Source organism: Mus pahari, chromosome 4 (genome assembly GCF_900095145.1).
Source record: "Mus pahari chromosome 4, PAHARI_EIJ_v1.1, whole genome shotgun sequence".
NCBI lineage: Eukaryota > Metazoa > Chordata > Mammalia > Rodentia > Muridae > Mus > Mus pahari.
In genome coordinates, this window is record NC_034593.1 from 91,884,866 (window position 1) to 91,898,504 (window position 13,639).

Genomic DNA, 13,639 nt, shown 5'->3' on the forward strand with positions numbered 1-13,639 from the left:
AGGGTACCCACAGACCCTCCACACCGAAGGTGTGTCAGAGACTGTGTATCCACCCTCCAGTGCGCCTGCAGGCCCCTCCCAGAGTTCCCCACAGATAGGCATTTCTCACTGGAGCCGTCAATCAAAAGCCAGACTTGAGAGTCAATTAAAAACAAACAGTTCTCCCTCTACCCTTTCGAGTCTGTGGTAAGCGGGGCAGAAATGTAAGCATTCTAGAGACTTCTTTATCTCTTAGTCTGTGAAACAATGGGCCCAAAAGACATGGAAATTTCACCGGAAATCTCAGACAGACTAGGAAAAAGGAAGGGCAACAGCCAGAGAGGGAATTTACCTCCCATGAAGTCTCTGCCACAGGAGTCTAACAACTTGTTAGACCATCTTACAGGATGAGCTCAGAGCCCAGACAAGGATGTGCCAATGATGGGTTGGATAACACAGGTAGGGCTTCCGTACCCATCCCCACATGACTTTTCTTGTTCATTTTATCTTTTCAAATATGTACACCGTCACCTACATTTAAAGGATACCTGAAGAATATTTAGGTGGCATATCCTTGGACCCCTATTTAAGTTTCAGTCTCACTGCAAACCCTGAACATGAACTTGAAGAGGTCGCTGTATCTCTTTGTCCCTCTTCCCAGTGTGCACACATCGACTAAGCCCATTTTCTGCTCCCCACTATCAATTTGACTCTTTTAATTGGTTTATTGAGAACAAATGCTGGATCCAACTCGGGGCACAGATTATGATGCCCAAGTTTGATAGCAAGTGAATAAGAAACGCAAAGACCCTGGCGTTAAAGGTTTCAAAGAGGTAGGGGGGTTGGGGATGGGGAGAAATGAAACAGAACGGGAAAAGGAGACAGTTACATATTGAGAGAAGTAGAACGACTTCTAAATAAAGGTAACCCAGTGAGATTCAGACAACCGGGAACAGTTTGCAAAGCTGACCTCAAAAAGACAAGACATCTGTGTCCACCCCATCCACCTCACCCCCACCACACTCCACCTCACCCATCCCACCACACCCACACCACACCCACACCACACCCACACCCACCTCCACCTCACACCTATATTTTCTAAGGAGGAATCTTGCAGTCTTGGCAAGGACTATCGCACAGGACTTATCCATTTAGACAGCCCAGAGGCTGCACTCCTGGGAGGAAAGTGACCCTGGGAGGGCAGAGAGCGGTGGTTGGGGTCATCAATGCTGGACTAGTCAGGGCCCTGCTTACCTGCGCATGGAGAGTTTACAGAGCTTTCCTGGCAACAGAGGGCCTCAATTCAGTCAGACAGGGCACTGGGATTAGCTTTTCCTTCCGGTCCCTGGGAAAGGTACTGGTGGGTTTTCTAGCAGAGAGAAGATAAACCTTGGCCAGGCTCCCAAGCACTACTGTCTCCCCTGAAGAGCACACAGACAGAACCATCATCTGACCAGAAGAAAGTACCAAAGGGTCACTGGAGGGGTACTGGCAGGGGATCTGCTGAGCCAGAAGCCACACAGCCCAGAACCCTGGCTTCTGCAGGGTGGTGGCTTTGAGAAAGCTGATTCCCAGACACACCTATGGTCAACTCATCTGCACGGTGCACAGGAATCAGGTCTACACAGTGGCTGGCTGAGCTCATGGAGAGAGTGGACAGACCAAGCTTCACACATGATATTAGAAATGGACGAATTATTATAACGCCTGCTCCGTCCGCTCTGGTGAGAAGGAGCCACATAGAACGGCTACTGTTTTCAAGGGCTTGCTATGTGCCAGGCTCTTCCCCCTGTGTGGTCTAAACGCCAGGGTTACAATCTCCCCCACTTTAAACAATGGGGATCTGGGACTCGGAGAAGCTGCCTGGTCCTCCAGAGTCTGCCAGCTGCCCAAAAGGCAGAGTGGAGATTGTAGCTCTGGTCTGTCCCAGCGTGGATAAACTGCCTATCTCTCTGTTGCTAATGAAGAAAGGAACAAAACAGTGTCTTGTCTTAAGAGTTAATGAGGGCAGGGGTGGGGTAGGATGTGGGGTGGGGACAGGACCTCGACAGAGACCCCAAGGATGTTCCTGTGGTGACCGGTGAACTTCTCTAAAAATTGACTTTAAAATAGATCACCAGCTCTTCTGCCTCTCGTAGCCCTCAGCTGCTGGAAAAGAAAGGCGGGCTGGAACCATTACTCGTCCTCTGTATTCCGGGTTAGTAGGAAACATGTCCCTGTGTCCCTGACCGGCAAGGACATGTGGGAGTGGTGCTGCCAGCACTGGGCTTCCAAGAAGACCTAGAAAGGCATGTGGAGAGCATGCTGGTCCTGGTGGAACAGAGCAGCCAGGGAAAGGCTGCACGGCTCTCCTGGAACAGAGCAACGCAATGTCTAAGTGGGATTTTTGATGCTCTGAGCATTCGTGTTCTTACGGGCACCATCACCCCAGCTTGCTGTCCGTTCTCATCCATCCCCATGAGTTTCCTTCTTTTCTTTGACTTTTGGTGCCCCTTTATTTCACTTGCATAGGGTCCCTCCAGTCCCCTCCTGCCTGCTGTCCTTCTGCTGCTGACACGCTGCATGGACAGATCCCTCAATGGTGTCATATCTGACTTTTTTAAAAAAAAAAAAAATTATTATTCATTGCATGATTTATTTTTAGCTCGAAACAACTGCATCCTAAAAATGGAGTTCTTAATGAGACAGAGGCTGGGAGAGCTATGTAAGGTATCTAGGGCTTGGCCTCCCAGCCTGTGCCTGGCTCTTGCTCTGTGCGCATGTGTGCATTTGAGCCTCCACAGTTTGTTCTGAGCCCACGACTACACAGCTGCAGGACCAAGGAGGTGAGAGCAGCCTCTTTGTTCCCTCACCCAGCTTAGCAACATCTCTAAGAACCTTCCATCCTGCCTTCCATGATCTCTATTCTGGACACTGAGAAACAAGACTTTTCCCAAATGAAGAGGATTTACCTGCTCGTGGTGGGGGTTTATCTGCTGTCCTTGAGCGGGGCAGAAGAGGGGCTGAACTTCCCCACGTATGATGGGAAGGACCGAGTGGTCAGCCTTTCTGAGAAGAACCTCAAGCCGATGTTGAAGAGATACGATTTGCTCTGTCTCTATTACCACGAACCTGTGTCTTCAGACAAGGTCTCACAAAAACAGTTCCAACTAAAGGAGATTGTACTGGAGGTGAGTGAGCGGGGGCAGCAGCCACCTGTCTGGGCGAGCGTTGGCGCCAGTGTGGCATTTAACAGGAATGTGGGAACAAGGGCATGGAGAATTTGTGCAGAGCTCTCGAGTGTTGTAGTGTCACATAAATGGAACTTTTATTTTATTTTATTTTTCTGCAGAAGTGGACTGTGTGGACAAACTCTTAAGGTGGAAGGGAGTGAGGGGGTCGCACACTGACCTTTCTTTATCCAGGGAGCAGGGCAATCATTGCTCAGGACAAACAGCTGATGCTCACCCAGGCAGAATCAGTGCAGGGCAGAATGAGAGGCCAGGCAGCCAAGTTCCAGACAATTGATCTAAAGCTCTTCCCTCACAGCTCCTGATTCGTCAGGGGTTCTTTTCCCCACCTGCCCCTTTTCTAGAATGTTCCAGCTATTGTTAAAACCACTGGTTGAAAGGAAACCGGGATTTCCTGTGAGTCCCTTCAGGGCCAATTCCCCATGCTCCTCTCAACCCTCTTCCTTGGATCTGGAAAAGCCAGGGTCCTTTGACCTTGCCTCTGCTCTTGGTCACAGGGAGAGTGACCATGTCATTTTCCCAGACAACTTGAGAGTGTAGGTGTGTGCTCTTCTGGACTGTGTATTCATTAACAGAAAGTTTTTTTTTCCCTCAGAAACTTCTTGATGTGAGTTTTGAGCCCACACTGAAGTAATTTCTTATTTTATCTGTATTACATGACCTGTTGGTCATCTGGCACTGGGGGTGGGGATATTTCTAATCCTTTGCAAGTGCCACGGAAAGACTCTGCATCTCCTCCTGGACAGCTAAAGGCCACTGACACTTCAAGAATACCCATGCTGCCAAGATTCCTTCCCAGTTCCCATGGCTGGCTCAGCACACAACTACTGGGCTGTGTGAGAATTAACCTGACAGTACTTCCAGGACACTCAGGCTAATCAAATAACACAATCAGCAAACTCACCATACAAAAATTAAGGAGATTTAGAGTCTCAAAAAAATGACTATAACAAAATCTAGCAAACCACCCCGAATATATCAAAGTCACATTGAAAGAGGGGAAAAAGCATTTCATAATTCAAAATGCCCCCTAATCAGCCAAGTGCTAGTGTTTAAAAATATCTCCAGAGCCATCCTGTTCTTCCCAGGTTCTATCCGCCCTGGGGTGAGGGCAGCAATTTTGTCCCTTCTGTGGGAGGCAGATGGAGGGAAAGTAGGTCCTAAAGCTGTAGAAATGGGCAAAGCAACAGACTGGGAGAAGAACAGGACTGGAGCTCATGAAATGGACACATTATCATCTCTGTGGCCAACTGCCGTTCTCAGGTACTGAATTCCTGTCTTATGAAATATGTCACTGAAAGCATAGAGATTTTATTTGGTAATTTCATCACTGACTCGTTAAGCCAGACTTAAAAGAACTCCTCCATGGCCAGGGCACAATGACAGCCAGGTCTTATTAAAGAGCACATGCACACACATTACTGCAAGTATGTCCCTTGTGAATACTTAGTTCTGGGGCCCCAAACAAAACCATAAGAAGGGACCATCTTGGGCTCCGAGTCCTCCCAGGCACCTTCCTGTGAGAGTGCTGGACTAGCAGAGATGGGTGAACGGAAGTTGAACATCTATTCTGGTGTCCCTCTGGGAAAATTTAAGGGAAAGGGAATCTAGGAATGGTTGCCAGGAACTCTGGATGTAAGCTCTGGCTTTGCCCCTCCTACGCCACACATGTGCCAGAGCTGGCAACTGTTTCTTGGAGCTTCAGTTTCTTATCCATACATATGTGAAGGTAATGAAAACCCTACTGGTTCTGAGTTAATAAGGTCGATGGTTTATGGAACGCTCGCTGGGCAGAGACTGTTGAAAGTACGGTGTGAAATGAGTAAGTGGACTCTCTCCACTTTACAGACTGGGGAAATGACAGGTTTGGGGTCCATTGTTTTAATTATCTGACAGTCAAAGGGAAGAACATCACAGGATCTTTTCAGGGTCTTTTTAGGTTTTTTTTTTTTTTCAGGGTCTTTTCAGGGTCTTCTCTCCCACAAGAATGGTTAGATGTCCTTCACTTAAATAGATGATAAGCTCATTTCCTGGCTGGATCTCTTATTAACCATGTAGCACAAGCTTCTTTAGAAATTCAAAATATATATTAAAAAATTAAGTGGAAGAAGAATGTCATAAAACCCCTCATGGCCAAGTGGGCATGATCCGTATTCTGACAGCTGTTCCCAGTGCTTTTGCTGTGCCTTAACGTGCAACTCCGGTCAGAATTACAGCATCTACACAGCTTCGTTTCCTGCCTTATTCTACATCACTAAAAACTTTCATGTTTGTAAATATAATGTCAGCACCAGCATAGCAGTCTGTTGTATAGCTGTGCACATTTCAAAAGATCATTTTCCTATTTTTTTAGGGTCTGGTACAATTTTCAAAGTATTTTTAGAATTAGTCTGTTTAGGCTTCCAAAGTTTTAATGAACATTTTTGGGTTTTGTTGTTCGTTTGTTTTTGTATTTGAGACAAGAGTCTCACTTTACTTCTCTGGCTGTCCTGGAATTATGTAGACCAGGCTGGCCCTGAACTAATAGAGTGCTGGCATTAAAGGCATGTGCTGCCACGCCTGGCTTGGAAATTGTTTACCATTCCTGTATTTTTTTTCCTTCCATAAATGATTTATCTATGCCATTTCCCCGTTTTTCTATTGTGGCATTGACATAATTAAGGAGAGAGTTGCAGCTTTGTGTGTGTCCTGTTGGGGAGGACTGGAAGGTGGGAAGAAACGATAGACCAATCTACAACTCAGTTGCTAGGTGATGGTCTCAGGGATTCATGGGCAAATTGATGCTCTAGACAATGAAAGTGAGCATTGTGGATTTCTGGTTAGATATATTCTTCCATCCATCCTTAGTGCTCTCAGCAGACACAGTAATCTTAGTGTGTCAAAGTGAACACGGGGGTGGAGGATGGGTGATGAAGGACCAATGTCTTCCTTATCATGAACAGTTAGAACTGTTCCATTTGTTTGAGGTGAACTGGGTCCCTTGGGCTGACAAGGAACCTAGGGGTTTGGCACAGAGTTGCTTCGTCGCTTCTTAACAGGCTATATCTGGGTCCCTTCTGAGAGCACACCTGTACTTACTGCTTACCATGGTCACCCTGTAAGGAGCTGTGTTTGCCATCAGATCTGCACAGTGTCTCTCATAACAGTAAATGGACATTAAATGGTATACAGCTTGTATTTTTTGGAAATGGCCTATTGTAGAGCACGAAAAACTATTCTGATGGCCAATTTTCCAGCACTACAACACAGGTAATGCCTGTCTACTATAGTTTTTATGTGGTGACTCTAGCACAATTTCCTACAAGACCCCATGGGGAAGTGGAAGTCTGGTTCTATGATTCATGGGTAAAAACAGAATGGGAGCATGAAACTGTGGATCGCAGGGTTCTGCAGCTCTTAGATGAATCTCCAAGACCATTTTACTTAGTCTTCAGTATCCCTCACAGTTGAGGTCCCCCTCATAGGTATGTGTGTCAGTCCCTGTGGTGGTTTGAATATGCTTAGCCGAGGGAGTGGCACTATTTGTAGGTGCGGCCTTGTTGGAGTAAGTGTGGCCTTGTTGGAGGAAGTATGTCCCTGTGGGCATGGGCTTTAAGACCCTCATCCTAGCTGCTTGGAAGCCAGTCTTCTCCTAGCTGCCTTTGCAACAAGAGGTGGGATTCTCAACTCCTTCACTTATATCTCTGCCATGCTCCTGCCATGCTCCTACCTTGATGATAATGGACTGAACCTCTGAACCTGTAAGCCAGCAGCAATTAAATGTAGTCTAAGAGCTGCCTTCGTCATGGTGTCTGTTCACAGCAATAAAACACTAAGACAGTCCCCATTCGATCTGTGTGCCAGTGGAAATTCTTTAGCTTAGTGTTACCATAGCCTCCTCAGACACAGCAATGCATCTAGCATCATTGATAGGTCTCACATGTTTTGGTGTTTGGATAAAGATACTCTCCTCCCTCCTCTCCCTTGTCTCATATGTTTGAGTGGTTGGCTCCCAGTGGGTGGAACTGTTTGGGAGGATTTAGAAGTGTGACCTTTTTGGAGGAGGTCCAATGTCACTGGGACTGAGCTTTGAGGTTCACAAGCCTGTGTTGTTCCAGTTGTCTCTCTCTGTGTCATGGTTGTTGTCTAGGTATGTAAGCTCCCAGTTACTTCTCCAGCACCATGCCTGCCTGTGCTCACCAAGTGATGGCCACATACTTTACTCCTCTGGAGCCACGAGCCTTAAGTTAAAAGCTTTCTTTTGTAAGTTTCTTTGGCCCTGAGTTTTGTCACAGCAATAGAAATGCAACCAGAACACATGTATGTGTTCAAAGAACACCGTCAAATTTATATGCCCATCCTTGTATGCAACAAGGAGGCCAGAGAGCTTGACTTCTCTGTCATGTACTCATTGCTTGATCAGAGCAAACCACAAGGATTCATCCCCTCACACCACATCTGTAAGATCAGCCATATAGCTTTAAACACATTGAATTAAAAGAACCAAATGAAAGCAAACAAGTAAGAATTCTGTGTACTATAGAAACTGTACAGGAAACGGTGTCTTATTTTGTTATGCCAGTCGCAGAGGGGGGAAATTCATCCCTGTGGAATACAGCTGTTTTCACCCAAAATGGATACTTCATCTGCCTCTGGAATTTCCCAACATCATCTTAGCCTGTTTCAGTAGTTCTCAGCTAACACCTAAGGAGCTTTTATTAAAATGACACAGTTCATGCTCTAGGTTCTGTTTTAATTGGGGTAGGTAAGGGAAGATGTCTAGACACTACATATTTTTTTCACACATATTTATTCACTTGTGTCTGCACACACTATGATGTGTGAGAAGAAGTCAGAGCACTACATCTGGGAGTCAGCTCTCTCCTTGGTGGCGAGTACCTTTACGGCATCTTGGCTGCTTCCTGAGTTTATTTTTTATATTGAAAATTTCTCACTCTGAACAAAGTACATTCTTTTAAACATTGGTGTTTTTTTTAAGTTTAGAGGTTTATTCTATTTAGTGTGTGTGTGTGTGTGTGTGTGTGTGTGTGTGTGTGTCTGTATGTGTTTGTGTGTCTGTGTCTGTGTGTGTGTGTGCCTGAAGAGGCCAAAAGACAGTTTCTGTTTTCTAAACTAGAGTTATAGTTGATTTTGAACCACACAACATGCATACTGGGGGCCTAACTTTGTTTCTCTGGAAGAATAGCAAGAGCCCTTAAATGCTCAGTCATTCTCAATTCCCTTAGTATTTGTTTGTTTGTTTGCTTGCTTGCTTATTTATTGTGTGGGTGTGGCCCATATTAGACAGTAAGCACATGGAGGTCATTGGACAAAGTGTCTGAGTTCTCTCTTAGTATTATATGGATTCCAGGGATGGAACTCAGGTCCTCAGGCTTGGTAGTAAAGGTTTAACACTGAGTTATCTGCCCAGACAGACACCGCAATTTTTGAGCATGGTTATTCTTATATGCCCAGCTGCAGGTGAGGTAGAGCAGTCTCTGGGTGATGCTTATGTACAGCCACGTTTAAGGACTGCCTAAGCCTTGATACTAAACACATAAACTCCATGGCACTGAATTCCTTAAGAGTAGGTTGGAAATAGAGGCTTTCAGGGCCCATTCTAGAATCAGAATGTACATTTAAATGGGATCTCCAGAATATTTGTAGGCACACGAAGGTTGGCAAAGCACTGAGTGGGTCTGTTGGACTCAAGAAATTATCTATATAACCAAACATCATGCTGCGTCTGTTTGACTTCTGCTCTTTGACTACTTTGAATGAAGTTGACCTGCTAGCATACCTCTGGTTTTGTATGTTAAGGTAGGTCTTGGGGGTACAGTTATTTAACACTACTGTGGAACTCAGTCAAGCCTCTCAGATTTCTCCCTTTGATCCCTACCTTACAGTTGAAAAAGTTTTCTCAGAAGAGAATAATATGGGTATTTACGGAGTCTTGCCTTCTTTGAGATGTTTTCCACTGAATTGCCTCTATTTCTGGGACCAAATCAGAAGGTGACCGTCAAAGTACCCTTAGGGAGGACTCAGAAGTAGCTGAGAAAGAGAACATGTCTGTTTGGCTGCTGTACCTTCATTTTCCTTTCCCAAGAGAGCCAAAGCATCTGAGGACAGTGGAAGCATGTGCATGTAGGACATGAAGATTCCATGATGACCGATGATGGGGACATGAAGACACCGTGATGATCTATGGGGACATGAAGATTCCATGATGACTGATGATGGGAACATGAAGATGCCATGATGACCGATGATGGGGACATGAAGATGCCATGATGACCAATGATGGGGACATGAAGATGCCGTGATGACTGATGGGGATCTTGGGGAGTGGCTCGGGCAGGCTAGAAAGTGTTCTGTAGTGTGAAGCTAAGTTGTCCTGTCATCTCTGCATCAAGTAGTCATCTTACTTGCAGAGGCAGGTGACCTGGCCTCTGACATCTATGAAGCTCCTCTTTTGCAAATAATAAAGAGCAGATTCCTTTAAATCTATGTTTAAGTGTCACTGTCTTAGTCAGTGTTCCTTTGCTGTGAAGAGACACCATGGGCACAGTGTCCTTATATGCTTATAAATGACAACATTTAGTTGGTTTTGGCTTATAGTTTCTGAGGTTTAGTCCATTATCATCATGGCAGGGAGCACAAGAGCATGTAGGCAGACACGGTGCTGGAGCAGTAGCTGAAAGTTCTACATCCATATCTGCAGGAAGCAGGAAGAGAGAGGGACTGGGCTTGGAACAGGCCTTTTGGAACCTCAAAGCCCACTCCAGTGACACACTTCCTCCAACAAGGCCAGACTCCCTAATCCCTCTCAAGTAGTGCCACTCCCTGAAGCATTCAAATATATGAACCTATGGGGGGCCATTCTTATTCAAACCACCTACAGTACCTTAATCAAAGATGTCACCTCCCTCTGGGCAGTGGAGGCACATGCCTTTAATCCCAGCACTTGGGAGGCAGAGGCAGGCAGATTTCTGAGTTCAAGGCCAAGCCTGGTCTACAGAGTGAGTTCCAGGACAGCCAGGCTCTAAAAACCAAAAAAATAAAAAGTCACCTCCCTGTTCATGTATATAAACCACTCTTCAAGATGCTTCCTCCTCCTCCTCCTCCTCCTCCTCCTCCTCCTCTTCCTCCTCCTCTTTCTTCTCCTTCTCTTTCTCCTCCTTTCTTCCTCTTCTTCCTCCTCCTTCTCTTTTTCCCTTTCCCCTTCTTCCTCCTCTTCCTCCTTCTTCTCCTCCTCCTCTTCCTCCTCCTCCTTCTCCTCCTTCTTCTTCCTTCTCCTCTTCCTCCTCCTCCTCTTCATCCTCCTCCTCTTCATCATCCTCCTCCCTTTCCTCCTCCTTTACTCTTCTTATTTTTTCCATAGAACTTGGGTAGCATATTGTGCTCAGTGTGATACTTTCTGTAGAAAGTGAAAGCTACAAAGTTCAGGACTTTTTCCTAGTCACCAGTCCCAGCATCTGGATCATGGGCTGATACAGTGGGTATTCTGCAATATTTTAAAAACAAATATTGAAGGAAAGGAGGAGAAGAGAAATAGACAATATTGAATGTGTTTTTGAGTCAGGCCCATGGCAGAGGCCTTTGCATATAGTAGCTTATATAATTCTTGTATTCCCACATTACAGAGAAATCAGAAAGTTAAGGGAAAAAAATGCCCAAATCACAAAGCTATGAAATGGCAATATAGCATGAAGCAGGATTTCAACCCAGACCTATTTGGTTCCAATGGCATGTGAAGGCATGTTCCTTCCACTATCCCACAGAACAGCTGAATGGGATAGTTTCAGGTTTGTAAGTAGTACCAAGTTATGAAAATACGTGTCCAATACTTTGGACTTTCACCCACACTTAGCAATACTGAATTGTACCCTGGACTCCGTGTGACTCGTAAGTGGTTACTTAGTGTAAATGGGCAAAAGCTTAACCCACAGTTAGACTTTAATGAATGAATGATGCTGGATGAATGAATGGATATGTGGAGAAGAGATTGGGAAAAGAAGTATTTACACACATGTGCATACATTGGAAATACATTTTTTCTTGGTTTCTTTTAAAAATTAAATTGTTGGTCTGGTGAGTGTATAGCATGGTGCACAGGCCAGAGGACAACTTTTGGAAGGCTGTTTTCCTTTCCACCATGTGTGTCATGGGGATCAAACTCAGGTCATCAGGTTTAGTGGCAAATCTCTTTACAATCTGAGCTGTCTCTCCAGCCTGAGTTTTTTGTTTGTTTGTTCATTTGTTTGTTTGTTTGTTTGTTTGGTACAGAATAGAAAAGGAGGTTGAATTTGGAAGATCCCAGGATCTGTGTGTTCCTCTTTGCTTCCTCCCACTAAAATATGGGTAAAACATGTTTTTATTTGCTTATTTGTTTGCTTTCCCAAACCTTGGGACTCTCAGTCCAGCACGTATCTGTGCACACGGGCAGACGGCCCCAAGCTTTTTAAGACTGACCCTGCATTCCGAGCCTATTTAGCACTGGCAAATGTCCCAGTAGTTGCTCTTCCAAACCCCAAGGCAGGATGAAGATGCTGGAGTCAAGTAGATCAGCAGATGGGATGATGTGGGAATGCTGGGCAGAGAAGAGCACCACACACAGGACTCAGGGATGCTTTCCAAGTGCTCCCCGCCCAGAGACAGCCCTCTTCAGTCTCACACCTGCTCCACTCTGGACAAAATCAGATGAGCTCAGGCCTATTTTGGTTTGGCTTTGAGAACGAGTCCTCACAGAGAGCCTGAGCTATCCCAGGAGAATTGTAAGAGTGGAAGGAGAGGAAGCTGTCCTCTGACCTCCACACGCACAGTGTGACACATGAACCCCATGGCACATGTGTCTCCACATGCACTGTGTACAGGCATACACTAATATAAACAGTTATTTACAAAAGGGAAACACTCTGAACTGATCCGCTGTTTAGATATTTGGAACCTTTACACTGCTCCCATCCCTCAAAGCCCTCGGGGACACTCAGACCTAAGCAGGACACGAAAATCCTGCTCTGTTTATCAGAACCACAGTTCATCTTGAAGCTTCTCCATTCGGAAACACAGTTTTGTGTCCTCAGGGTAGACACCCTCCCACAGTCACATAATTTTAAATGGGGCCATTTCCGGCATCATGAAAATATAGTAAGAACTCTTATACTACAAAACAGTCAAAGAAGAAAGCTCGGGGTCTGCTGGAGAAACGGGAAGACCTTTCATCCTCGTCGCCAGCCCTGCTATCATGCAGCTTGTGCTTTGCAGGTTGGCGTGGGGTATGTGATGTGACCGTCAGTCCCAGCTTACACCTAAGCTCTCTCACTTGCTCTCCCTAGAAAGCCGGTCCAGCTTGAAGTGCTGGCATGCTTGAAGAAGCCTCAGAAGCTCCCGTGGTGCTGAGCTACAGGCAGCAGGCCTGAATTATCCATGCGAGCTGTCTCTGCTTGGACAGCCACTCAGGAAGGCATCCAGCACGCCATCTTGCGATGTAGTGGGCTGGCAAGACATCGGAGTGTCCAGGGTGCCTGGTTCCAGGAGCTCCCTCCTGCTGCCAGGTACCCAAGCCAGGCAGCCTTTCCTCCCCATCTGCTGTGTGCTGGGCTGCCCCTACCAGACTCATCTGCCTCGGCTTCACCCCTTCCCTACTGCTATCCTAGCTCCGGATATCAAGCTATTCGATGACACACACACACACACACACACACACACACACACACACACACACACCTGATTTACCTATGAAGCAAGTGAGTTTGAGTCTGTGTGTTAGCAGTGTGTGTAAGCAAGACAGGATTCGCCAAGGCTGAGAGCATGTTTTGTAAAATATTCCAGTGCCCACAATATAATGGTCACTTCTAATGGTAAAACAGACACAAGATACATGTTAAAGTAACTCACACGCGATTGGGCACAGTTAAAGACTGATTTTAAATTGGCCATGGATGTTATATCCCATAAAATCCCCCTCTCTCCACACAAGCTAGATTTCTATGGTATCTGCTACCATTAGTAGATGCTATCAGAATATTGGAGTCAGAATTTATTGTTGCTGTTGTTGTTGTTTTGTTATTTTGATTTGGGGACAGGGTTTGCATATGTCACCCAGACTGGCCTTGAACATGTGGCCCAGATCCATCGGCCTCAGCCTCCTGAGTGCAGGAACCCAGTTGAACTCAGCATTTCATAAATTCAGCCAAGCAGGAATACACTTCTGTTTTTCAATGTCCACCGTAGACAGAGAAGTTTAAGTCCTTCCTTTATGTATAGGAAGTCTCTCCACGGGTGGGCACCTGCCCCTCCCCTTTCTCATGAAGGATGATATATACCAAGAGAACGTGAATTTAGAAAGAAGCCGTCTCTTTCTGCTTCCAGAAAGGTTCTGGGCACTGTGTGTGTGTTTGTGTGTGTGTGTGTGTGTGTGTGTGTGTGTGTGTGTGTGTGTGTGTGTG

At 45.8% G+C, this 13,639-nt stretch overlaps 1 protein-coding gene across 1 annotated transcript in view; it reads left to right on the forward strand.

The window, feature by feature from the left end:
* Positions 1–2,685: 2,685 nt before the first annotated feature.
* The window catches only part of Casq2 (calsequestrin 2), a 59,590-nt gene continuing 48,636 nt past the window's right edge, over positions 2,686–13,639 (forward strand). Inside the window, exon 1 of the mRNA XM_021195627.2 lies at positions 2,686–3,152. Within this exon, the coding sequence (XP_021051286.1) occupies positions 2,877–3,152 (276 nt within the window). The 5' untranslated portion in view covers positions 2,686–2,876. The remainder of the gene's footprint in view (positions 3,153–13,639) is intronic.